A 24,719-nucleotide genomic window follows, 5' to 3' on the forward strand; every position below is an offset into this window, starting at 1 on the left:
TTTACTTTTGCCAAATTTGAGCGTGAGGCAACCACTCCTGAGTCAAAAGGGGCTGAGGGAGAAGTACCTGCATCACAGATTTACACATGCAACACCGGGAGAGAATTGACATTCTACTGTGAACAAAACATTTCATGGAGTATTTGGCTCTTTCTCTGCAGCCCAAATTAAACTGTGCTATGGCTTTTTTTTTCTTCTTTTTTTGTGGCGTCTTGGAGTATTGGTGAAGCCGTCGGCCCATATTCCGTCTGTGTGTGCAGGCGCTAACTCATCTGAAAAATGAACTAATCTGACATGACATGATAGTGTAACTATTTAAGACAGTTTCTCAATGTTGCTTTTTTATCATCAATCAGTACATTTCGACATGACAGGGAGATCAATTAGTCGCCTACTTAGATGCTAACTTCTGTGTGGTCAATTATACTTCATTATTAATCTGTCAGAATCTGTAACTTCCTTGACGTTTAATGCTTAATACCATCATCAAAACAATAAATGGTTTAATTATAACACAGAAATTGATGGAAAAGTTCTGTCTCGCCACAGTTAGGAAGCTTAAGGCAGTTATGAGAAGACCAGAAAACCTCAATTACTTTATCTCTGCCCCTTGAATACCCTGACTAAATGTCAAGATCATAGAGTCCCGCTGGGCTTAAAAGGGGATGATATCAAAAGGCTTTTCTGTTGCTTTATGTTCCACTAAATAACACGGGTCTTTCTCAACTTTGTCCTCCTCTGTGTTCACTTCGGCCTTTAAGTTCGCATTCTATACTACAGCGCAGATAGCCACTGACCTCACCCTATTCCCAGAGTTCAAAGCACTAGCCTGTGAGCCTCCATTGTGCTGAATCACAAGGATGGCCCGATCTGTGTGCAATACTGAATTTCAAACACCTCCCAGACGCTGCTTTGCTGAAGAAAAATTAAAAAAAACAGCTGGAGACTGTGAGTTAAGATAATTTCTAGTGTGTTAAAATTGCTATACACCAAAGATCACAATGGAAAACTACCTCTTTGTAAAGAACTACAGTTAACAGTTGGTAAAATACAATGTGTACTGTATGCTGGGTGAGCATTCAAAGAGCTCCTTTCGACAGTACAATATCATTAAATACATATCAAAAAGGAGAGCAAAATATGCAAATCAGAGCACTTACAGCCACCAACATCAAAGCAGTCACAATGAAGCCAGCCACAAATAGAACAAAAGCATTAGTTGCAATAAGACTTGGCCCAGGGGTAAGTTAGGGCACAAATGGTTGTTGTTGATTCTTGTGGCGATAAGCTTGCTTTAGCATCACTAGTGCCTATGTACATATACCAGTGGAGTGGATTTAATCGCACTAATTAGAATGCACTCAAGGCAAAATGCAACATCTACTGGAATAATCTGAGAGAAAAGATCTCCACTCCAATTTATTCTCCCCCTTTTGGTTTCCGGGGGTTGAGCAGAGGATCTGTTTTTGGTAAACGAGTGAGCGGCTGGTGTCTGGTGGTTGGGTGCATGTGTCACTTTGGACTGGTTGCCATTTCGAGGACAAGCTGCAGGGAGGCCACTCGTAGGGAGGTTTTGTGCGTGTGTGTGTGTGTGTGTGCGTTTGTGTGTATGAGTATGTGTGTGACAGATAGAAAGAGGGAGATAGAAGAGACCCAGACAGAGCAAATCAGAGCCTTAGCAACAGCGACGGAGCGCCACAGACTAAGACCAAACCATACCTGTGGGTGGGATCATGCCAGGGGACATGAGGCCAGGGACTGAGTGGGGCATGATGTGGGGGTTCTCTGGCGATGTCACACTCTGGGTCCTCTTCGGAGGCCGGCCGGGTCTGGAGCTAAAACACCGGGGCAGAGAAGGAGGAGAACGCGGGTGAGAGACATGGAGGAGACTGGCAGAGGGAGGAGGGGGTTGTGTGGGTGGTGATGGTGGCAGGGGGGGAGGGGGCGGGGGGGTGTTAACATTTGGAGCACTCCAGAATGCAATTCCATTCCAAAGAGCTAACATGTACTGTAAATAAATTTCTTTTCAAGGACAGTTGCTTTCTGCAGCTCAACATAATAGACTTCCATAACTAATTAGATTACACGGTGAATTCATTTCCTTTATTGAAGATCAACCACTTTTTGATGCATAATTCATAACCCGTACCTCGTTACCTGTTCCTCCGTATTAATATCCCCACACTATTTGAATTGCCTCGTTTGCATATGCTAAAATCCAGTGCGCGGCCCTCGGCCTGGAAATTACATGTTAACTTGTTATAATTATTGCAGTCAGGCCACTATTGATTTATGAGACTTTTAAAAACCAAATATGTGTAGTTCTGGTAATGAATGATATTTTAAGGTTCTTCAGGAAATTAAAAGGCAATGGCTGCCTTAGGAAATGTTCTGCTTGCTTGATTTAATGCGTGCCTTAGCTGGAAGGTGGTGTGACAGAGTGATTCAGACCTGTTGGACGGTTCTGATGGGGGAGTTTTATTACACCAAACGAGGGGCACAGATCCAGCCATGATAAATGACTGTGCCACCTTACTGTGGAGGAGAAAAGGCCTCCAAAGCAGATACACCCCTGACTTTCCACACATCTTACTCATTCACTTATTAATACAGCTTGGAGTTGCAATCAATACCTACTTTGCTGGCTTATAGTTACAAAGAAAAGCCTACAGGGGTGAAAAAAAATGCAATGCGCATATAATGAGGGGGCCAAGATCCTATAGACGTATATTCTTTATGAACAAGGAGCTGGATGTCTCGTCTGAAGATGAATTATGGTGACTTGACACAGGTGACATATTGGCTTCATACATTATTTCACATACAATAGTCCATTTCGAGCTTAACCAGGATACTAAGTTCTCTCCAATATGAACTGCGCTTAATCCATCTTTAAAACACCGAAGGGTTTCCGTAGTCTGCTTGAACTATGGGAGGAAACCTGAACAAACATGGCGTTTGACGTTTTACATAAAAAGGACAGAGCCAGAAATCAAACCGGGGAGATATTTGTTGAGCCGATGCATTCAGGTTACATATTGATCTGTTAAATGGGTGTGCTAACATTATTATATGATAATGTTGCTGTGAAGTTTGTTGTAAGGTGTGATTTATTTATTGTCTTTAATCCCGGGCAAAGTCTCTCCTTACCCACATCGATATTAGTAATGATTATGCTTTTGTCATGAAACTGTAATCATGAAAGGGAATTTAATCTCTTTATTTCCACTGATGACACTGACTGTGTTGTTTGCTCTCACTGTATGTAGGTTTAATGTGGCAAATGTTTTTTTCTAACATGATCGCTGACTCGGGGTCAGTTTACAAGCTGTTTGCATCCAACAAACATTTACCGTTAAATTAGCAAATGCTGCCAAATGATGAGCTCTTCTGACTTTTTCAAACAATGATGACTCCTTCTGGACTTTATGGACCAGTACAGTATATGAGGCCGCTTGTGTTACAGTAAGTTTCACTACATTTCCCAAAGGCAGTATCTACAGGGTGATGCGGTGTTTTAGTTCAGATAACCGCGCCGCCTTAGTAGTTGAATTTATTCAGCCGTGTCTTGTGAGGTTTATTTACCTCAGTCCTGCTAATAGAGTGCACTCGCTCTATCTGTCTGAATGTGCTGACTCTCTCATATACCAGCTCTGGAGGTTTTAGGACTAAAAGCAGACCTTCACTCAACTGTGTCCCTTTGGAAGGGAAAACACACAAGTGATAGAAAGAAGCAGGGAGAGGGAGAGCGAATGACAGAAAGTAAGAGGAGGGCAGTGCGAGTGAGAGGAAGAGAGAGAGAGGAGCAGAAAGAGAAATGAGTGCCCGCTCAACCCACCAACGTCTGGAAATGTAATTCCTATTTCTATAGAAGCACCTCTTTGATCTTATGAGAGGGAGAGATCGCAGACAGTTTTGCTGTCATCACTTTCACTTGTACTCTGGCTGAATTATTTATGAAAGACCTCAATAGAGGATATGTGATGGGTAAAAGGCTTTTTTACCAACAATACTAAAAGCAAAAAGGACCTCAAATGGACAAAAAAATGTCACATCAACCTTAGATCATGTCAAAGGATGTGAACCCCAGTACAAAGACCCAGTTAAGTAAAGGTAAAGTTTAGATAGGCTGCAAGAGAATCTGTCCGTGTGTTTAAAGGGATCACATTTCAGCTACTCTCTGCACACATATAACGCTGGCTAGCCATGAAAGCAATACACCAACTGAAAAGAGCTTTGAACTGAGGGACCTCCAAGCAACAGGAAAGCCTCTCAGAAATTAATGTTATTTTTTCCTTTCCTCAAGACTGAGTGGGTGTCTAAATTTACAGAAATGGCTTTACCATAGAGGGGGCGCACTGATTAATTTCCTCCATTTTTTTTTCAATGCCTTGCGATTCGTGTAGTTTGGCATAATGTCCCTAAACAATACGTAATTTAGTTCCTTGAAACGCCACAGCTGAGGCACGATGCTAACATCCAAACACATCCGCAATGGTCAGAGCCATCCAGGCTAGTAAGCTGGGTCCAGAGAGGAACTCAACCTGGCCTCAAACAAAAGAGCCAGGCTATTTATCAAGCAGCAGATGCTGATTCCCTAAATAGCCTGGCACAGAAACTGCTCCAAACTAGGCCATTATTGCAGGAAAAAGATAGCACAACTGGATTTATGGTTGGAATTCTGGTACTTTTCATTTCTTATCCGCTGTTTATTTTTTCAGAATTTTCTCACCTTACTTTCATTTTCTCACCTCCGCTTTAAAATGTTTCAGAAAATAAGAAGCTGAGGGTTTTAAATCAGACTTATTTGGACAATATTATTTCTGTATTGGAGGTCAATCATGAAAGAATCTTGTTTCCTGCTTTATTTATATTTATACTAAAAGATATTCGGGCCCGTGATATCTCTGGCTTCAATTAAGGAAACAAAATAGGCCCCACCAGCTTTGGGCTGGGGCCACAAATATGTTACACATCTATTCTCTCTTTCTTGTTTTGCTGCCATGGTGAAAAGAAAATAGTGGTGAACTTTCCCTGAACCAGACTTCCTTTAATGGCCCGGCCGTGTGTTGACCCAGCAGAGTCGGCTGGAACCTGATACTATCCAACACACTACGCTGCACAGGCAATCAGATTACATGGGGCCCAACAATACACTCCACACGAGTCCAATTTCAGAGCTACAATGCAATAAAAGCACAATAATTAAATTCGCGTTCTCACCCCGTTTTACAGGAAGCCAACACAAGGTGATAGGTATAATAAGAGGTATAATATCGCATGAGATCAGGACGGTTTTAGATCTCGCTGCAGAATTCTGACATCTCACTATCAGACTCTTTTCTGTCGACGGAAGCAGTGACTGAGATCTTATTACCCAGAACGACGTTAATGCAGTGATTATGATCTGTTATAAATCAATTGAAACCACAAATGTAATGTTTAGCCCAAGTGAGCACACTCCCTTAGTGGATTTAGTTACACACAAAAAAAAAAAAGAAAAAAAAAAAAGAAATCATCTGCTCCTCCCATCTTTGGATATCTTTAGGAATTCAACCTGATTATGTCAATAGTGACTCCAGTTTGCAGAGAAAGAGCATAATATTATTTCCTGCTGGTTATGATTGAGCCATTAACCTTTTATCTCAGGCTTTTGTTTGACGTTTCTAAAAGGTAAGGATGAAGATATTTATTCCATTTCCGCCCAGTCGGCCAAAACAAGCGAGTGAATCATTCCGTCTGGGGCTTGTGTAAACAAAAGGCCTCTCCAGGTCTCTGCCAATCAGGCCTTATAAAATATTAACCCAATGTCATTGCCCTTTTAAAATCTCTCACCTAGAATTCCCTAATTGTTCCTTTTCTTTATCTCTCCAGTGCAGAGAGTAAATAAATTAACAAAATAGCTTTTATCGCCCTGAGTAACCTTTTAACTGAAGGATTATCTGGGGTTTATTTTTCATTTCTCTCACAGCGATAGCAGAGCATGCCCCATTGATTGGTTTGCTGGGGTGGTGACCAGCCATGAAAACAAGGTCTTATTGATAAAACAAAGCAGCTCCTTACCTTTTAAGTGCCAGGTCAGACAGAAATTCAGAGGCCTCAGACCATAGGGGGCTTGAATATGCTGAGTTTATAGTTTTCTTTTTATTTGGTATAATCAAACTGTTTAACAATATGCGCACAAATCCCCTGAGAGGTTAACTATGTCTGTTGAAAGACAGGGGTAACATGGCTGGAATTTATTCCTACCAATTTAAAATCCCCACAGATAAGATAACAGCATTGCTTGAGTAGAAAAGATGAAATGTTTAACTTTCCTGAAAATTCTAGAGATTAGTTATTTTAGAAGCAAACTCTTCGGTTTGTTTTCGTTGTTAGAAAGTTAAAATAAAAAAAGCTGCCTTACAGCAATAAAAAGGAGACTGACGTGCAAGTATTGGCATAAAAATGAAATTTAAACTGCAGTGTGGAGTGAAAATGAAAGGATACTGATATTCCACCATGGATTTGTGGTGATAACATACATGTATAATTAGTTATCAGCTGATTTGAATGTGATCACAGTTCTCGGGCTCCCTTCATGATCAGCTGCCTTAAATAATGTTAGCAAACACAGAAGCACAGATAACGCCACTTTCCATGCAAACTAACTGATGAGGAACCAAGAACTATTTTATTAGTTATTTAAATGTTTCCTTTTAATCTCTTCTTCTTTTCTTTTTTACATTTCACAATGTTAAACATTAAGAAATAAAACTATGTCAATAATCAATTAACCATTCTAAGAATTGCTTAAAGAAAAATGTCTTCTTAAGCTTCTTGAATGTGAAGATTCACTGATTTTCTCTATTTTATGTCACTGACACTGAATATCTTTGAGTCTATCTTTCAGACGTGTCTTTAGGACATTAAGTAAAATCACTGATATTTTTTCGCTTTTTTCATATTTTAAAGACCAAACTATTAATAAATCATTTCAAAAATAATTTTCAGATTAATTCATAATAAAAAGAATCATCAATTGCATGATACATTACGTGATAGTAATGTGAAATAATAATCATAAAAAAAACAAAACCACTGAAAATGACATGAATATACGTTGCCTTTGACAAAAAAGATGATTTATATTTCCTGCTGACCTTGACAGTCTATTGGTTGTGATGATCATGATCTCAGAGTCACAGTGTGATACATGGGAATATATCCACTCATCCATCTTTTTCATGCATCCATCTATCCTCACCCTCATCTTGTATCTGTATTTGCATTGAACCTATTCTTGGATTATCTCAATCAGCTTCCCCTTGCACCTGTCAAACACTGCCTCGCACAGGTAGCCACATCGCACTTATCTGATCTAGATAGCTGGATTACAGCGAGTTTGTGAGCGCGAGGAGGGGAAAAAAAAAAACACACACTTTTATTTATTAGGGGTAGGAACAGCTGCATCCGCCTGCAAACTGTGAACCTTTGTTACGGAACAATATATCACAGATCAAATGGTGTGAAATCAAAGGCGAGAGAGAGTTAGCATCAATCCCACTAAAACCCCTTTTAAAGTGCTGTCTGTGCTCTGATCCCTGTGTGGACTAATATGCGGGGTTGAGATCAGTAGTAGTTGGGAGAGTGGGTGCCTTCCTGGTGTCTGTGTCTGGGCTCAGGCCTGATTAGAACCGCACTGGGTGAGCCAATCGCAGAGTCAGACGGCGCGGAGGAACTTGGAGCAAGTCAAACTCCTTCAACTGCCCTCGAGCCTGTGTCATGAAACCACAGCCAGGCTTCGGGAGAAAACCACCGTTACAGTAGCTCCAAAGAGCTAACTCTTGTAATCACATTCTATTAGAGCTGTTTGAAGCTTCTCAGCTGTGAAATAGAATCTAAAAAAGATCTAAAACACGATAAATTGCTGATTATTCCCATGCATCATTAATGTTAAAAGCTGATTTCATAATTGTATGTCCCATAACTACAGAGTCTTAGATTGTTTAGTATCACATCAACAGCCTCTGATAATGAGTAAGCAGACTTCCTACATCACGGGAACTGATGAGGAAAGCCTAATTGGTTGACTTTTCCATGCCTAATGGATGATTCTCTTAATTAAAAAGATACTGTACCAAATGTTAGAAATCAGATAGCGCTTAAAGTAAATGCAGTTAATCAAATGTATGAGAATGAGCAGTTCCAGGAAAGCCTAAATGAGATTGGTAGATATGATTTTGCTCCAATATTTATTAATTGCGAGTGCCTTTGGTTAGCAAAACAGAACAGGTCTTATCTTAAAACTGTGAGGAAATTTCATCTAACCACTCTCACTGATCTCTCTTTTTCATGAACTGCGATGCATATGAAACAAGTCTTCAAAACAAGGCTTTAAAAACTTACCCAGTCAGGGTGCCTTTGAGGATATTTAATTAAAATCTAATCCTGCATTCATTAAGGCTCACATAAATTAAGCTGTCATTCATAAGATTTATGGATTCTCATTTGCATATTGCATACAATTCATCAATTACTCAAGTATGAAAGGAGCGCATTTCCCTTGGAGCTGCCTGCTAGCCTGCCAACATTTGAAATGAGAGAAAGAGCACGACTGTCAGGCATTCACTGCAAACTTTTCCCCACAATGTCTGTGCACTGATTAATCTCATTTTCTAGGCATCCCTTACAAGATTGTACACAGTCCAGCTGCACTTTTCAATTATTTCTCCTGTCCTCTCAACTAACTTTGAAAGCAGGACGGGCTAAATGTGGACTGGGGGCTACTTTAGTCTTTATGTATATAACATGTCTTTTTGCCAGGGTAATCATAAATTAGAGAGAGGGGCTTTAGTGATCCTAATGGAAGGGAAATGTAGTAATTTTATTGCAAATCCCATCAGGCAAATATTCTGCATGCTATAATAGCATATTTCCTGTCACATTTAGAGAGGAATACATCCAGCAGGCATTCTGACAGAGGGGGGAAAAAGAGCGAGAGAAAGATAGAGGGGGAGGGCAGACGGATGAGAGAGAGAGAGAGAAAGAGAGAGAGAGAGAGTGGCAGAGAGAAAACAAAAGAGAGGGGGAGAATCTTAGTGGTAAACACATAAAAACTCCCTTTTTGGACGTGAGGCTATGGGAAACACAGTATGGAGTAAGTGCTTAAACCAAGCGGAGCATGAACGCATCTAAGATAAAAGGTCAGGCAAAAACAAACAGACCACTCGTGAGGACGAATGGAATTAATTGACTCATTAATATGCATGGCTAATAAAGCTCAAAATCCTAAAACAAAAATCATTGTCAACCATTCCCTTTTAATGGCTCTTATTTTCAGCTTGAGAAGAGCTCGTCTACAGGGTGTATCAATCTTAGGAGGGGTGGAGTTCTTCCACCAAACAGACTTGGGGTAACCTCAGTGTTGTATGCTCATGTCCTCCCCAGCAGACAAAGGCAGAGTTGTTCTGGTGGAGGGATTAATTGAGAATTAATCCCAGTTTCTGGCAGTGGAACAGACCGGCAGTTAGAAGTGAAAGTCATCCTGAAGGGTAGTTAATTGGTTCCCCATAGCAAAAGCTTTGGAGAACAGAAATCAAGCTGCATTTTCATTAATCCTCCCCATTGTTTTGTGAAATTGTTGTGGAGAGTGACTTCAGATAGAGTCAATAGTTAAGGCTTTTAATTTGCTTTTAATTCTGCCAGTGGGGTGACAATTAACAAACCCCAAAGAACAATAGCTGTGAAAATTATGCGTTCGATTGACTCTAAATGACTCTGAAATCATAAACCGATAAGCAATTAATATACTGTACTCTACAAATGGTAAGTACCTCCAACATGCTTGATGCGCTCCATCTCGCTCTGTCTCTCCCTCCATCTCTCCCGCTCTCTCCATATATCACTCTCTCACCACTAAAGCTTTTGAACTTTGGGAATAGCACCACCAGATTGTCGGATGTGATTAATTTCAGGTCTAAATGGACACAACAGACAGAAAGGGTGATGTAATCATAACACGAGGAGACACAGTGACTAACAGCAGAGATGGAGGAGGACGGGAAAGCAGAGAAAAAGAGAGAGAGAGAGAGAGAGAGGATGAGGGGAGAGAGACAGAGCAGAAGATGTAGACCGAGAGACAGCGACGACTCACAAACACACTCTGAGTTCAAGCTAAACAGGAAGACCATGGTGATTAGCATTAATTGCACTGAGGATTGGAATCCTGTGTGAAACATTAAACAAAAATTATCTACTGTTTATTCACTTTTTTTTCCTGATTTTCTTTTTTTCAATAATTAATGAAAAGTAAATACTTGGAGGAGTCCAAAAATGATCTAGGGAGGAAAAGAAATGTTTACATAATCAGAAAAAATGTTCCCGTCTTCCCTCTCTCTCTCTCTCTCTCTTTGTATACATGGAAAGGTTAGGGCTGGGGCCTGTTTCTCACTGTTTCCCCATCAGAAGTAACAGTGTCTGTTCCCCTGAGTGTCGACTGCTGTGAGAGTGTTTGCATATTTAGATACAAGCAGCCCCTGTTTATGCAGCCCCACTCTCGGCTGCTCAAGTTCACTCCAACGCAAGCCCTGATCAATTTGGCCAGCTGTGCTTTAAATGCTGTTTACAACAATAACATCGCGGCTAACAGAGCAGAGCTTAGCGTGCGAGCACACACACTTCCCAGAGAGAGGAAGAGAGAGAGAGAGAGAGAGAGAGAGAGAAAGAGAGAGAGAGAGAGAGAGAAACAACTTCAGAGGGAGCCCCCAGCCTGCACATTCCCAGACGAGCGTTTGTACTGAGTTAAAGACGAATCAAAGCCCGACTCCTCTGCAAGAGATGGAAGAATTGGATTCCGTCTGTGTATATCTCTGTGATCCTTCCGGAAGAATCTCTGACTGCAAGCAAAGAGAGGAAATAACAAGAACTCAAACTAGAGTCCCACCCTGAAGTGGGCCAAATTGAAGGTGGCACGTACCAGTTACAGGCTTTATTCCCGATGAGTGACTGGCATTGAGCGCAAAATATAATGTCAGGCTCACTAAAATCCCCACATACATGACAAGTGCTTTCGACAGGCCGCTGCACATTTCATAAATAACTCTGTTTGGGTGAGATACTACATTCCTTGAGCCTTCAGATTTCTCTTAAAAGCTTCATAAGAGATAGAGAAAACTCCATTTAAGCCTGGCAGGAGAGCAAATAGGCCTACTCAGCAGATAGCAGTGAAGCTGCTGGTGTCCTCTCGCTTGATGATATAATTCTTAATGTACAGCCTGACTAGACATAAATCTTACCCAAGCATCACCTCACCTGAATTCTTTTCTCTCTCTCTCGCTCACTCTCTCTCTCATGATGAATTGTTTGCTACATCTCAGAGACTAAAACCCTTCAACCTCTTCAAACCCGGGTTTCTAATAACGCGTAGGTGCTGGGGAGAGGTGACAGCATGATGAATATCACAACAGACAGCTCCAATATGGGACAATTTTACCAGATCGATATCTCACTGCAATATCAGAGAAAAGGAGCTGATATTAGTCTACACAGTGTATTACAGATGGGGTACATTTCTTCTCTCTGCACTCCCAGTGAACCTAGGCTATATTTCATCCATGTCGTCAATGGTTTACACACTCACAAACGCTCTGGAAACTAATCATAGCATGGTAGCCACGCCAGATGCATCTGCTTAAAATTATCCATATGTGTGACGCATCCATAGCCTCTTGTTCAACACGGCGATGGACTTGCAAATAAACTGTGAATCACATTAGAGGATGTTACAGACCATTATTTCTAGTGAGAACAAATGTTTTGTCACATTCTAATAGAGAGATCTCAGGTCTCATGTGGGCAGATGCAGCTTTTTGGTGGAAAGCTGAGACAAAAAGAGTTTCACACGTTCGCAAAAAAAAAAACAAAAAGACTACAAGACGACAAGATTAGACAAAGAAGTGTAAAAATGTCATCAGCAAAGCAGAACACACGATGTTTGCTGAACATTTCATTAAACTATTCAATATTTAAGCGACAATTTCACATCTAGTATGATACGCATGCAAGTAAAACCATGCAAGAGATATTTTAGAATGGGTTATGAGACATTGTGGACAAAGAATTCTTATTCTAATAGTGTCACTCTTTCTGTCTCACAAAATTTTAAAAGGACTGGTGAAATTCCTGTATGACATTTTTTTTTTTGATCGTGTCACTACAACATTAGTGCTTATTAAATCTTGGATATGATATAGAGTTTTTTAATCACATGGTACAAGCAAATATTCGTACGTGTGTCTGCAGAGCGGAGCTTTTGTCTCCCCCTTCTGGGAGTGAGAGTAATTACATAAACACCAATGGTAACGCCAATGCTAATCCGTATTCATCCGTACTTTTTTTTTTAGGTTGTAATCCTTCCTCTGAACACAAGTTTTTATCTGTAGCATTAGAAAAATGTCGTAGTTGCTGTAGCCTACTCGGTCTCTGTCGCTGCGGTTGCTCCCCTCTTCAGCTCTGGCTAACCGGTTGCCGGTTAACGTAAAACATATCGCTACCGGTGCACCAGCGCAGGAATGTCACCAGAGTTAACACTTTGGTACAAAGAGATTTACCTGCCGCTGATGGGCTTAATCAGCATCGTGTGTACTCGTTTGACGAAGGCTTGAAAGTAACCTACGTTCATTTATATGTAAAAGTCCCACACTCAATCTTTAATTTGGTAAATTACAGTTCAGAGGCTTCATCGCAGTACAAACATTTGTTGAGCCCTAGATGAATAAATCAATCACAAACACTCTCTGACAAATTAACTGACACTGTTCTCTTTGTCAGGCTCCACACTAAACACTGTGGTCAAGTAATGTGTGCCTGAAGAAATAGAATGAGACACCTTTTACTTCCAAGGGAGACAGATGCATATAGGGAGAGAGAGAGAGAGAGAGAGTGAGAAAGAGAATGACAGAGAGACTCAGGGAGGGAGAGCAGACGTTACTAACGCTTAATATCTTCCCTCTCCAGGGGGCCGGGACTGAGGGCCCCTCTGCTGTCAGCTGCAATAGGACCAGCCTTTTTGTGAGTGCCCAAGGTTCGTTAAGGGCTATTAATGGAACACAGTATCCCTTGTGCAGGAAACTTGTCAGTGTTTCATTAGAGACTGATAAACATATAATACGTAAGTGTCAAACACAGTGTGTGTGCAGTGTCTTCGCAGTGCAATGCGGCGGCAGGAGGGGAAAAGGATTTTGGGATTGCAGTGCAACAGTCATTCCCATGCTCTACACTGACAATATTAATGATTTCATGAACGGGGAGGAGTGCGGGGGACACGTCAAAGCTATGGAGCACGCTGTTGGCATCATACAGGGGAAGTCTATAACTGGGGTGCAGCCTGGCAAACACTGAACTTTATTATAGTCTTGAACAGTGTTCTAAGTAAAGAAAAGTATTCTTGGGTCGATATCTAGCCAAGATAAGACAAGCTGGCATGTCTCTGTTGTTCTCTTCTAGCAGCCTGGGCCCAAAAGTACAAGAAAAAGAAATACATCATATTCAATTAAAGTTCTTTTTTCACCACTACTGAACAAATCAGCCCACAGCTGGGACTCTGGGTCTAGTTCACAAAGTCCTTTTGATCATTATGTGGCAGTAAGAGAGTTTGGAGTCCCATGGAGTATGGGACCAAGCTGATCTTATTATGATAATTGGAATACATCAACTTCAGATAGCACTAATGGAGTGAGATTTCAGTGATCAAGAGCACATATTCAACTGTAGAAGCAAGTCCACTTTTTTAGAAGGAGGCATTATGCAATGCTCTGGTTGTGTTCCCAGTAGGCAGCTACTGAGACCGCCAGCACAACCAAGAGTATGCTTTTAGCTTTGGTGTTGGAAGCGATGCTACACTCTGTGATGTTTAGCGCAGAAGAGAAGTGTTACTGCGGTGAAGTTACATCTATTTCCCCATGAGTGAGTAATTGGTTACCATGACCATTAATCAGTTAATCTTCTCTTTTTACCCCCTCTCTTCAACAAAGAAATATCAGAGGTTCAATAATTAAAAACGTGTCAGGTGAAAGTCCAACGCGCTTCCTCACACTGTATGTTCTCACATTCCCTGCTTTGTTCATCTTATTAACCTCCTCTCCACTCGCCGCGCCTTTAAATGAAATCTTTAGCCCTTTACATGTGAAATTAAAACTGCCCTCCCTTGAGCGCTTTTAATTATTCTTCTTGAGGAGAAACTTCCACTTCCACTTTTGTCAGAGCGGCCTTCTCTCTTCCCAATCGCCCTTTCCTCACTCCCACTCACTGCCCAGGTCTGTCATGCTTCACTCCTCCCTCCAGTCCGCTGCTCCCTTTTTTTTTTCTTTTTCTCTTCTTCTGCGGGTCTGTTTAATTCTCACCTTGCGCTGCCCTTGTCATCAAGCCGTTGAAGCACAAAGCCAGGAGCAAGGGAGTGTTTACTCATTTCCCCACTACATTACCCCTCCTATTAATCACTGCATGGAAACTTCTGGACACTGAAACATCTCTGCAGTCGCGGCCCCAGCTGTCCCCTATGCTAACAGGGCCGACCTTAAATAACTGGCATTTTGAATATTATCTTGTATTATTTTAATGTTGCGAGCGAGTCCACCGTGAAACTTGTGAACCACTTGTTTCAGTAAACTCCCTCAAGCCAAGACTGTCATTATGTTGAAGGGTTCAATATGTCAAATGGTTTAAAATCAGTTTGTTTTCTTTTAAATGTCTCACATAATGCCTTTGTTGAAACCGAACATAATGATGGTCCTTGATAAACACAAAGTTGAAGTAAACATGGGTTGGTTGACATTGAAATTCAGGATATATTATGTGCACGCAGGACGGGCAGAGGTTAGTGTCTCTAATTAATCAAATTTAATTGCATGTAAATTGTATTTTAAATGCAGATGAGGAAAAAATAAAAAGCTGTTTTTTTGAGGAGGAGAACGCACCCTCTTGTTACTCTTCACTTGTTCTATTTGCTGAGATCATAGAGTTGAGAAATTAACAGTTTATAAAAGTAAGCCATGTCTCTAGCTGCTGTTAAATATCAAGGTTTCTATGGAGAAATGCTTGATTTTGCTTCAATTATATCTTTCAAAAATGAGGAAAATACATTTTTAAAAAATAGAGATGAGAGAAATTCATTCAGAGTCCTACGCGTCCATACTGCCCTGTGAACAAGGCAAAGCTGCTGCAAAGGATCCTTATGAAATTCAATTAACCCACCAACAGCTTTCCGTTTTCTCTCCTGCCCTAATTCCCACATTCCCACTGAAATGACTGCATTCTCGGCGATTATGCTAACCGCTTGGAGTGCACTATAAATTCACAGGTCTGGGAAAGGCTGTAACGAGAGCTCCTTAAATATGGGAAGGAGACGTTTGAGAAGATGGATCGCCGTGGGCTAGCGGTAGACCGGCAGTGGGCAGGGGGAACTTGTTTGTGAAACACATGCTACTAGCTGCTATACTGCTTCTAATGAGGCTATGGACATAAGCGGCATTATCATTAATGATTGAACCCCCTCCTTTTCCTGCTCTTTCTTCATGTGCTTTTTTTTTTTTTTTTTTCCTTTTTTGCCACAGCCCCGTGTCCTTTTGCAATTATTGTTTTACTGGATAGCCCAAGGCGGCAGGCTGCATGTGTGTCGGCTATATATGGGAAAGCAACAGAACCCAAAATATTTGAAATTCAAATAAATGAGTAATGTAAATAGTTTTGAGAGAGTTTACCCAGTGAACAATGGCCCCTTATGAGACACAAGTGCGACAGAGGGAGAGAGAACAGGACTGCTGGTGTGGGGATCAGAGCGGTGGGGGTTGGAGGGATGATCCAACACAATGTGGCCCTTCTCCTAAAGCAACTTGTTATCAGGCGCTACGCAGAGCCCCCCATTCAATCTGCATTTAAATACATTTCGGTCCACTCACTCATTTGCATTCATTTCTCCCATTATATTTGAAAATGGCCAAATGTCTAGCCAGCACAATGTGAGAGCCTATCACCGGCCAGGGGAAGCCCACACCTGATGCCAATTTAGCCTGCTTGGATCTATTCATTGCCATGGCCTGATCTGACAACTCCAGCTCTTCCCTATCCAGGAGACTTTTCAATTGGATCTGCTTGTGGTGACAAAATTGTTTTGCTCATTGAGTTTTTTTTTTTTCCCCTTCTTCTTCTGTTTCCCCCCCTTTCTGTCTCGCTCTCCCTCTCTCATCGTCACTCCCTCCGTCTGTGAGTCTGGGTGTCTATTTGGGAGCCATGGGAAAAGGAGAGGCAAATGATTCTCAGTGGCTTCTGATTTCCACTATTTGTTCAGCATTAGGCCCACTTATCTCTGAAAGAAAAAGCAACATGTGGAGAGAAAGTGACAGGCAGAAACTCAGCCTCACTAACAGGCCTATTGTGTGCTGAAGATCTGCATTCAAACACGAGGGGCCCTCTAACTCTTTCTCTCTCTCCCTCCCTCTCTCTCTCTCTCGCTATAAAACGCGCACATACTTGTGCATAGACCTCTGTCGCAGTCAATTACTGCTGCTAATCTGTACTGCAATGGAGAGTAAATATTTCATTACTTTTTCAAATAAACAGTTGGTCTGAGCCCATGAAGTGTCATCTATCCTGTGAAAGGAGCGGTGACGTTCACATTCAATTACACCATAAAACCACCGAGCTTCTGAAGTGGACTTTTTTGTGCTGAGAGCACACTACTAAAATCATTAGACTTGGTAGCAACATCTTGAGATGAAAAGCTGAGTTGAGAGCCCACCATTTACACAACAGCACCTTTTCTTCGGCCCAAAAACATTCTGTGAGCGCTGCCCCTCACCCCACCCCACCCCGCCCTCCCCTTCCTCTTCCTCCATAGTGCTCTCTCTTCCCCCTGCTTTTAATTCCTTACAGAAAAGTTCATCAGAGTTGGTGCGCCTAAGCAGCTCGACAGAGACACACAACACTGTCTTCTCCGCGACATACTAACTAAGTAGTGTTGTGTGAGATTAGTAGATGAAATAATGCGAGGAGGGCAGGAGGGGAGGGGGACTGGCGGGGGGTTGACAGAGAGATCCCAGAGTCTACTGCTCATTAATCACTGCAGCGTCTTTGACCTTTCATTTGCCAAGGGCGCAAAGAGAGGAGGAGGAGGGTGGCCGCCACTGCTAACGCTGCCCAGGAAAGAAGGAAGGTGAGGTGGAGTGAGAAGACGCAAAAACATGACCACGAGACTGCGTGGTGCTACGGAGATACGCTCAAGTCCAGAGAAGATGCCACAACACATTCTTAATGAAGAGTGAAATTAATCAGCTTCACGGGCTGTTAGATGAATCAGGCGTTTCCCAGCCCCTAGGTGGTATCAGCTGCTCTGCTCCGCTCACCAGGCCTGATAAAGACCGATAGGCCCCTTGCCCATTTACACATGTTATTAAAAGAATTACAAAGATGTCTGCTCGGCTCCCTCCCTTCACACCAGCCTGGGCTTTGGGAACCGGGTGCTGGAAATGGCAAGGGGGTGTGACATTAGCGTCAGGCGTATTTTTAGCGTCTGGCTGCTCAGCTCTTAGTTACCAGGTGGGATGTTATAACTGAAGGCAGCCAGGCAGTGGTGGTGGTGGTGGTGGTGGTGGTGGTGGTGGTGAGAAAAGCTTGACACACCAAAGCTATCAAAGAGGAGAGAGTGTGTACCTGTACGTGTCTGTGTGACAGAGAGTGAAAGAGAGGAGGATAAGTGAAAGAGGGAGGGAGAAGTTGTACAGCTGTAAAAGCTGGATTGTGACCCCGCTTTAGAGACTTGTGTTGATTGATATGTAAAATGATGCCTGTTATACATCATTACATCTCTATTGTCTATTGTAACTTGGAAACACACTCCTGTAATTAGATAATGAAGTCTCAATGTTTCACAACGCGAGCGCGGTAAAAAAATACTCGGTCTAAATAATTAAGCTACAAATAAGCATGAGAGAAAATAAAGGATAATGCAGGCTAATCAAGTGAAAGTAATGCCACTTACGGAATCAATACAGAGGAAATGAGTGATACAACTCTGGAATAGTTTAGCATCAAATATGGTGGGCAGTTATTAATATACATTTAAGCTTATTTTTAACCCTAATTGATGTTCAAGGTTAATCTAATCAGACCAATTGTACCTCTGAAGAGCCTGCTCCAATTTAATTGGCTATTTTTATTGCCTCAGCGAGATTTTAATTGAAACCAAAGGGGATCTAACAACAACTGTGACATGTTGATGTCTGGGGGATAGTTATAAATATGTGACAAAATATGTGCATTATTAATGTGATTTCTTAATGCATTATTGTAATGTGTCCCCAGAAACATGGAGATATTACTTTACGCAACATGGAGGTTGCAGGGCACAGAAATCATTTCATCCTGAATATGTCAACAAAATAATACAGAGACATTTTCTTCTGACTCCAGGCAAATCTAGAGATTTAAGTTGTTAACATTGCAAAGAAAAATTTGAATTTGTCAAAAGAAAAGCTAACAGTGGCACGAACTCTGTATGTACATCTTGAGAAAACTGGCCTTCACCCAGTTGGTACAATTGAAATGTTGATGAAAGTGTTAACTCAGCTGTCAACGTGTTCAAAGCTTTTTTGCTTTTTTTCTAAGGCTACAGGTTGAGTGATTCAAGAACAGTGTTACCACCTAAGTTGGAAAAGCGATGAGACCATAAAAAAAAAAAAATCTCATTGATTCAAAAGAAGAGATTACATTGTATCTGACACAGACATGAACATTAGCATGAGACTCCTGGATCAAATTCTGCACGGCAGCAGTTGCCATTGATGATATCGATCACAATCATGGCTACTACGACAATAGGTGGACCATCAGTTGGCTCTTTGAAAACAGGCTTCCTCTCCTCCAAATTTATGGGATTTTTTCCCTTTATATCTGTATGAATCCCCCCCCCCCCTCCTCCATTTGGCAGAACTGCGATATTAGAGGTAAAAAGCTTATTAAATGTATGCCTGCTTCCTGCTGACAGATCCACTGAGAATTTAGAGGCACACAGGATTCAGCGCTGTTGGAGTGTTGTTATTTGTCCTCTAAGGGATGACAGTTACTCTTTACCAGTGCTTTAAATATCAGACCTATTTCCAGACCTGAAATGACAGAGGTTAAGATAAGGAAAGATACAGGGGGAAGCAAATAGGGAGACTAAGAGATACAATGAGAAAAGGTAAAAACTTAGCACTGCTCTGTCCTCTGCGAATGAAAAGAGTCTAAGGGAGCCATAGTCCCACAGTAAGAGTGGAAAACACCACCTACTCAAGCCTGACATCTGTATAAAAACAAAAATAATCTGCTGTCAGCAGAATGTTCAATGACTCCTATCACCCGGGTGCTGATAAAGACTCTGGCCGCTGTAAGGATTGGGCTGTTATGTGAGGGGCTCAGTGGATTGGAATGCATGCTAATTGCCATCAGAAATATGTGGTGAGCCTTACAATTTCTGGCATTGCTCCGCACCTTGGCGAAGGACATGCCAGAAGGGTTCTAGCAAAACAAAGATTAATGAACAGTGTTGAATCGCTGTAATGCCATGTCAACAGTACCATACATTTCATTACAGAGGTCACCAGTGCCTCTGTGTTAATGCCATGCGAAAAATTTTCACAGCACAAGTCTTAGTCCTTCCAGCAAGCTGAAAACGGGAGATAAATATTTTACTTGTTGGACGATATTATACTGTTGATGTGATTACATGGACCCATTTACAGTGGCCAAATGCACATTTACTCAGCCAAAGGTATAAAAAAAAAAAAAAAAAAAAAGGGGCTTGGAAAATGTAAAAGTCCACAGCATCACTGCAGTGACAGTAGGAAAATATATTCAGCGTGTCAGTATAATCCACTGTGTCAGTAAAACCTGATGTTCTAAACAGGAGCAAACCTCCCCTTTTAAATAATTGATATTTTCTGATTAAATGTGGCAGTTTGGAGATAATGAATTCTTTATAGTGTGCCTTGAGCAACTCAACAGCTTTGCCCTGCATGACAGCTTTATGGGGCGTCTTTTTGCCCAAATTTTGAAAGTTTAACCTATGTAGATCAATGTGCTTCCTTAAAAGAGTTTAATAAATTAAAGTGCAGGGGGCTTTTTTTCCTCAGCGAGCAGAAAAAGCTGATGAGACAGGTTTAGTTTAATCTCAGGCAATAGAAGTCATTAACCATTCTCCCAGGAATTAAAATATAGCTTGCCCTTTTCTTCTCTCACTTATCATTAGCATCACTTTAATCTCCCCACGTTTCACACTGCTATTTTAATCATTACTTACTGCCTTTTGACAACTGAAGAACATGGCTTCTCCCCGCTCAGGCAATATCCTGATTTTAGCTGACAAAATGTAGGACATCATTTAAAAATATCTAAATTTCCTCTTCCTTTTTTATTCTTCTAACTTCCACTCTTCAGACCCCTGAATGTCTGTCTATTTATATCAAAGAAAGCACAAAAGACTAGAAGAGATTGAAAGGACGACATTCAAAATGCAATTTGAGTATGTTACAAGGGTAACGAAATATAGAGTATAGTTTATTTGTATCTATCATGTTATTTTAATGGATGGTGAGCTGCAACACTGTTCTATGTGGGTCATGTAGGGTGTTGGGGGGTATATTTGTCTGCCCTTGAATCAATGAACATTTACAACAGAAACCACATATCTCCAGAGCAGAATATAAATAAAGTATTATGACCAGTCTCTCAATGACAATGACAGATGTAGGGCAAGCAATTTCTTCAACTTTTGTTTCTTTATTGTTACTGGTAACAGTAAAACCGAACAATAGGAGTGGATCTGGAGCATGATTAATTTGGAAATGATGAAGAAAAAAAAAAAAAAGGTTACAATGGCCTACAGCTGATAGTGTATTATATTTCTAAATTTGGTTTTGTGTGAAATTTGTAGTTTGGGGATTTCATGATCCAAATTCAGCTAACTTCATTTAATTTTTTTTAACAAAACATTGTGTGGCTACTGTTGTAAAACTATTAATGTGAAAAAGTACAGACACCATACCTAATTCCCACGATTCAGTTCTTGCTGTTAATATACAAAGAGGAGCTTCATACAGCTGCATGTTTATGCAAAAAGATACATTTTTGCGTCATTACATTTCATTTGACTGATTCAACAGTAATCCATCTAAGCTAGTGTAGTTCTCCCCTAAAATACATGAAATTGAACTAATCTGCTTTTCCCTCAGTGACTCAGTACTTCACTGCCTTTTCTAAAACTGTGCCAAGATTAAAGGCATTACCAAAGAACAGAAACCTCAAGTCCTTTAGATTAGTGTTCAATTACTTAATCCTTTAATAGAATTTGAGTTTTGTCCAAAACAACAAAGTACCTCAAATGCACATTATTACTGCTGTCAAAAGCAACAAGCAGATTAAGTATAACTGTTACAGGAAGGTTTAATTCTTGAGATCGCTTTTACAAGTGGAAAAATATAGATATAACGATCATTTAGTGAAACATATGGATGGCATGTTGTCCTAATGAGCCAGAAGAGCAAATGCAGAGCTTGAGACTTTGGAGTAACTTGAAGACTGAATCTAAGAACACTCCTCTATTGAGGGGAATAAAAGCCGTTGTTTTCCTTTCCTTGTCATTGGGTGCACATGAACATAAGACCAGCACCCTCCCTCCTTTCCTCTCTTCAAACCCTGCACCTCCCTCCCTTTCTCCTGCCTCAATTTAAAAATCAACACTGAGCTTGTTCTCTAAACGGTTGGAAGCAGTTTATGAACATTTCAACAATAAAATCCCCTCCTCTTACATCAAAAAGAAGCTAGATTCATTTCTGATCTCTATCCAAGTTCAAAGGCTAAGTTAAAGTGATACTTCAAAGAAGCGTGTAATCAAAGACATGCAGCTGTTAAAACAATCTTTTGTTAGTACATTGTCTTCAAACCAGACTCTTCACAAAATCCCCAAATGAAGGGAAGCAGAATCAAATAAGTTACATTAAATCATTCTGAGTGGGAAGCTTTGGTGTCATGCAAGAATAAATGCAACACTAAAGATTTACTACTATTTACAGCAGCTGAAGCAGTACAATAAGCCTGGTATCCTGCCGCAGGAAAAACTACCATGGTCCTCTTAAATATGCCAAGGGCTTGAGGCACTGTAAAATATGCCCTAGACAAAAATGAGGCATTTTGACAAATTAAGCACCTAGTTATGAAGGCTACATTGTTGTATTTGATGTTGTATCCTTGCCTCCTTTTTGCAAGGCTCTCTGGGTCTGTGTAAGCAGTATAATGTCCTATCAGTCTTTCCACTGTGGCCTGCTGCACTGTGTCATTTCATTTCCTTCACAAGGGCAAGTTGCAGCTGTATTAACAAGTCCCTATCACTACTTGATGGCATTGAAATTTTAATGCTAGACCGTCCAAAAGGAGTTACGTGGAACAGAGAAAAAAAAAAAAAAAAAAAAGGGGGAGAAAAAAGGGAGCTTTGCCAGTCCACTGGCTTGGCTTAATTTTTTAATATGCGTTAGCACCTTGCTTTAATCCGACTCTAATGTACATCGTCAGGGGTTACTGTTGAGATAGAGAAAGGGGCTGTCAATCAAGGCTTGGTCAAATTATACCCAGACTCCATTAGGTTTAAAATAGAGCGATGAGGTCTAGCATGAGTCAATCAAATCATTTAAGGATGGCTGTTAGGGTTATTACGTTCTACTTGTTATGGAACCTACTCTTACCTTTATTGCCATCACTGGCAAGTGAAAGTGAATGATCACTGAATTGCACCTGTTGTTTCATGTGAAAAATGCTCCTGTACATTGTCCTGGAACTCTGCTTTATACTCTGTAATGCAGAAAAGCCGTACACTGGCAAGCCATCTGTCTCTATATGTATTATATTACAAAGTGAGTGTCTCTTTGTGGTTTATGAAAGCAGAAGGAATGTAATAAGTTGGCAGTTTGAAAGTGACATAATATGAAAATCTTTTTGAAAATATAAGCAAAAATAATCACTTTAATAATATTAAAAAATATTAAAAAATAATATATCAGAGTATTAACTGTAGGTGTAGCTAGGTGTACTTTACATTTTGGCAGCATAAAGATTACTAACCTGTACATCAGAAGATCCAAACAGGACAGGAACAGGACACCACATGGAAAAAAGCGAAAGAGAAGGGGAAAGAAAAAGAGAAAAATTCATTATGATGATGAAAGAAACCTATTTTTCAGACAGTATAACTTATTAACTGTATTTACTAAGAGAACGAGAGGAACCATAATGTGTTTCATCTCCAGAATAAAGACTTTCACACTGTGTTTTGCTTTTTGGGCATAGCTCCTTAGATGAGTGTAATTGCCAAATAAGACAAAGCAGATGCATCTGTTCTGTGAGGCGTCCACAAATTTTTGGAGGGAAAATCTGTAAGTGAATAACAGGCCAACTGACAATATGTGTAAAACGAGAATACTGTTGTGAAACATTTTCATTTGGACTGTTTGTAAACATGACATGGGCTGTATAACTGCCAGGCAGCTCTTAACAGCCACATTTCCAACTAACAGAAAAGTGGGGAAAGACAAATTGCCAAAAATGACATTATCATTTCCGTATATGTCACAAGGCAAGTAGATCTATGTCAGCCACTGAAAAGAAAGTGTGTGAACCTGCCTGTGAGTCTGTGTGTGTGTGTGTGTGTGTGTGTGTGTGTGTGTGTGTGTGTGTGTGTGTCCTTTTGCATGTAAGTGAGCGAGTCTGTGTGTGTCTGACCTGCTCCATCTGGAGGATTCGAGCACTCGGGGGCTGTCACACAATAGGGAGACGAAAGCCCGCTGAAGGATAACAAATGACTTCATGGCAAAACAGCCATTGAAATTCTTTCAGTATGTGGCATTAAAAACAACTGAACAAATAGAGATAAGAAGGTGGGTAGGATTTGAAATGAGATTTTTTTTTTTTCACTCTCCCCTCTCCCTTCCTCTCTCCCTCAGCTTAAAAGCTAAACAAAACAAATGGAGCTTATTACTGCAGATTACCTTACACTGGACAGATTCACCGCATGAGGCCTAGTGTAAACAATGTCTTTCTCTCCGTGTACTAACTATGTGCCATTTATAACAGTGCACAATCATATCCACGGTGCCCATAGATAAAGCAAAAAATATATCCTGGCCAACAGTTTAAAAATATAATTGTTTAAGGGACTGTTTCCATGTGGGTTACCATAGCAAACACTGATAAACCAATTACCCTGTTATATTACTGCTTATATTACCTCTGCATAAACAGCGGCTGCCATAGGAAACTGACTGGGTGTCTATGAGTCAAGGGAAAAGCTGAGCCTTCCATCCTTCTCACTGTGTCACTCTGGAGGTGTCAGACCTCTTTGTTACCACCACAACACCCAAAGAGTCTTTTTGATTTTCCATTTACTAATTCATTTTATAAAAAACAAAAGCATTATAGTATAATAAATCTACAGTCCTACATTGCCTTTTTGTCTTGTTTAACTGTAACTTTACTTGTGTCTATAGGCAATGAATTCAAAATAAATATTCAGAAAATCATCAAAAGATATTGTAAATTAACATGTGTTTCCATCCACTACTGTTCTGCAAATACTAGGAGTTGGGTGCATCGCACAAACAGCTGGTGGAGCTAATTCTCCATTTCGATGTCATTACACTATGGCTGAAGAAGAGGGCGCA

The 24,719-nt window shown here is 40.7% G+C and overlaps 1 protein-coding gene across 3 annotated transcripts in view; it reads right to left on the bottom strand.

Annotated features, from left to right (window-relative positions):
• Window positions 1-24,719, bottom strand: part of dachd (dachshund d) — a 93,238-nt gene that overhangs the window by 42,563 nt on the left and 25,956 nt on the right. For all 3 annotated transcript variants that reach the window (XM_056389201.1, XM_056389200.1, XM_056389202.1), the window contains exon 2: window positions 1,720-1,835. In XM_056389201.1, the coding sequence (XP_056245176.1) occupies window positions 1,720-1,835 (116 nt within the window). The remainder of the gene's footprint in view (window positions 1-1,719; window positions 1,836-24,719) is intronic.

Source organism: Seriola aureovittata, chromosome 11, assembly GCF_021018895.1.
Source record: "Seriola aureovittata isolate HTS-2021-v1 ecotype China chromosome 11, ASM2101889v1, whole genome shotgun sequence".
Classification (NCBI taxonomy): domain Eukaryota; kingdom Metazoa; phylum Chordata; class Actinopteri; order Carangiformes; family Carangidae; genus Seriola; species Seriola aureovittata.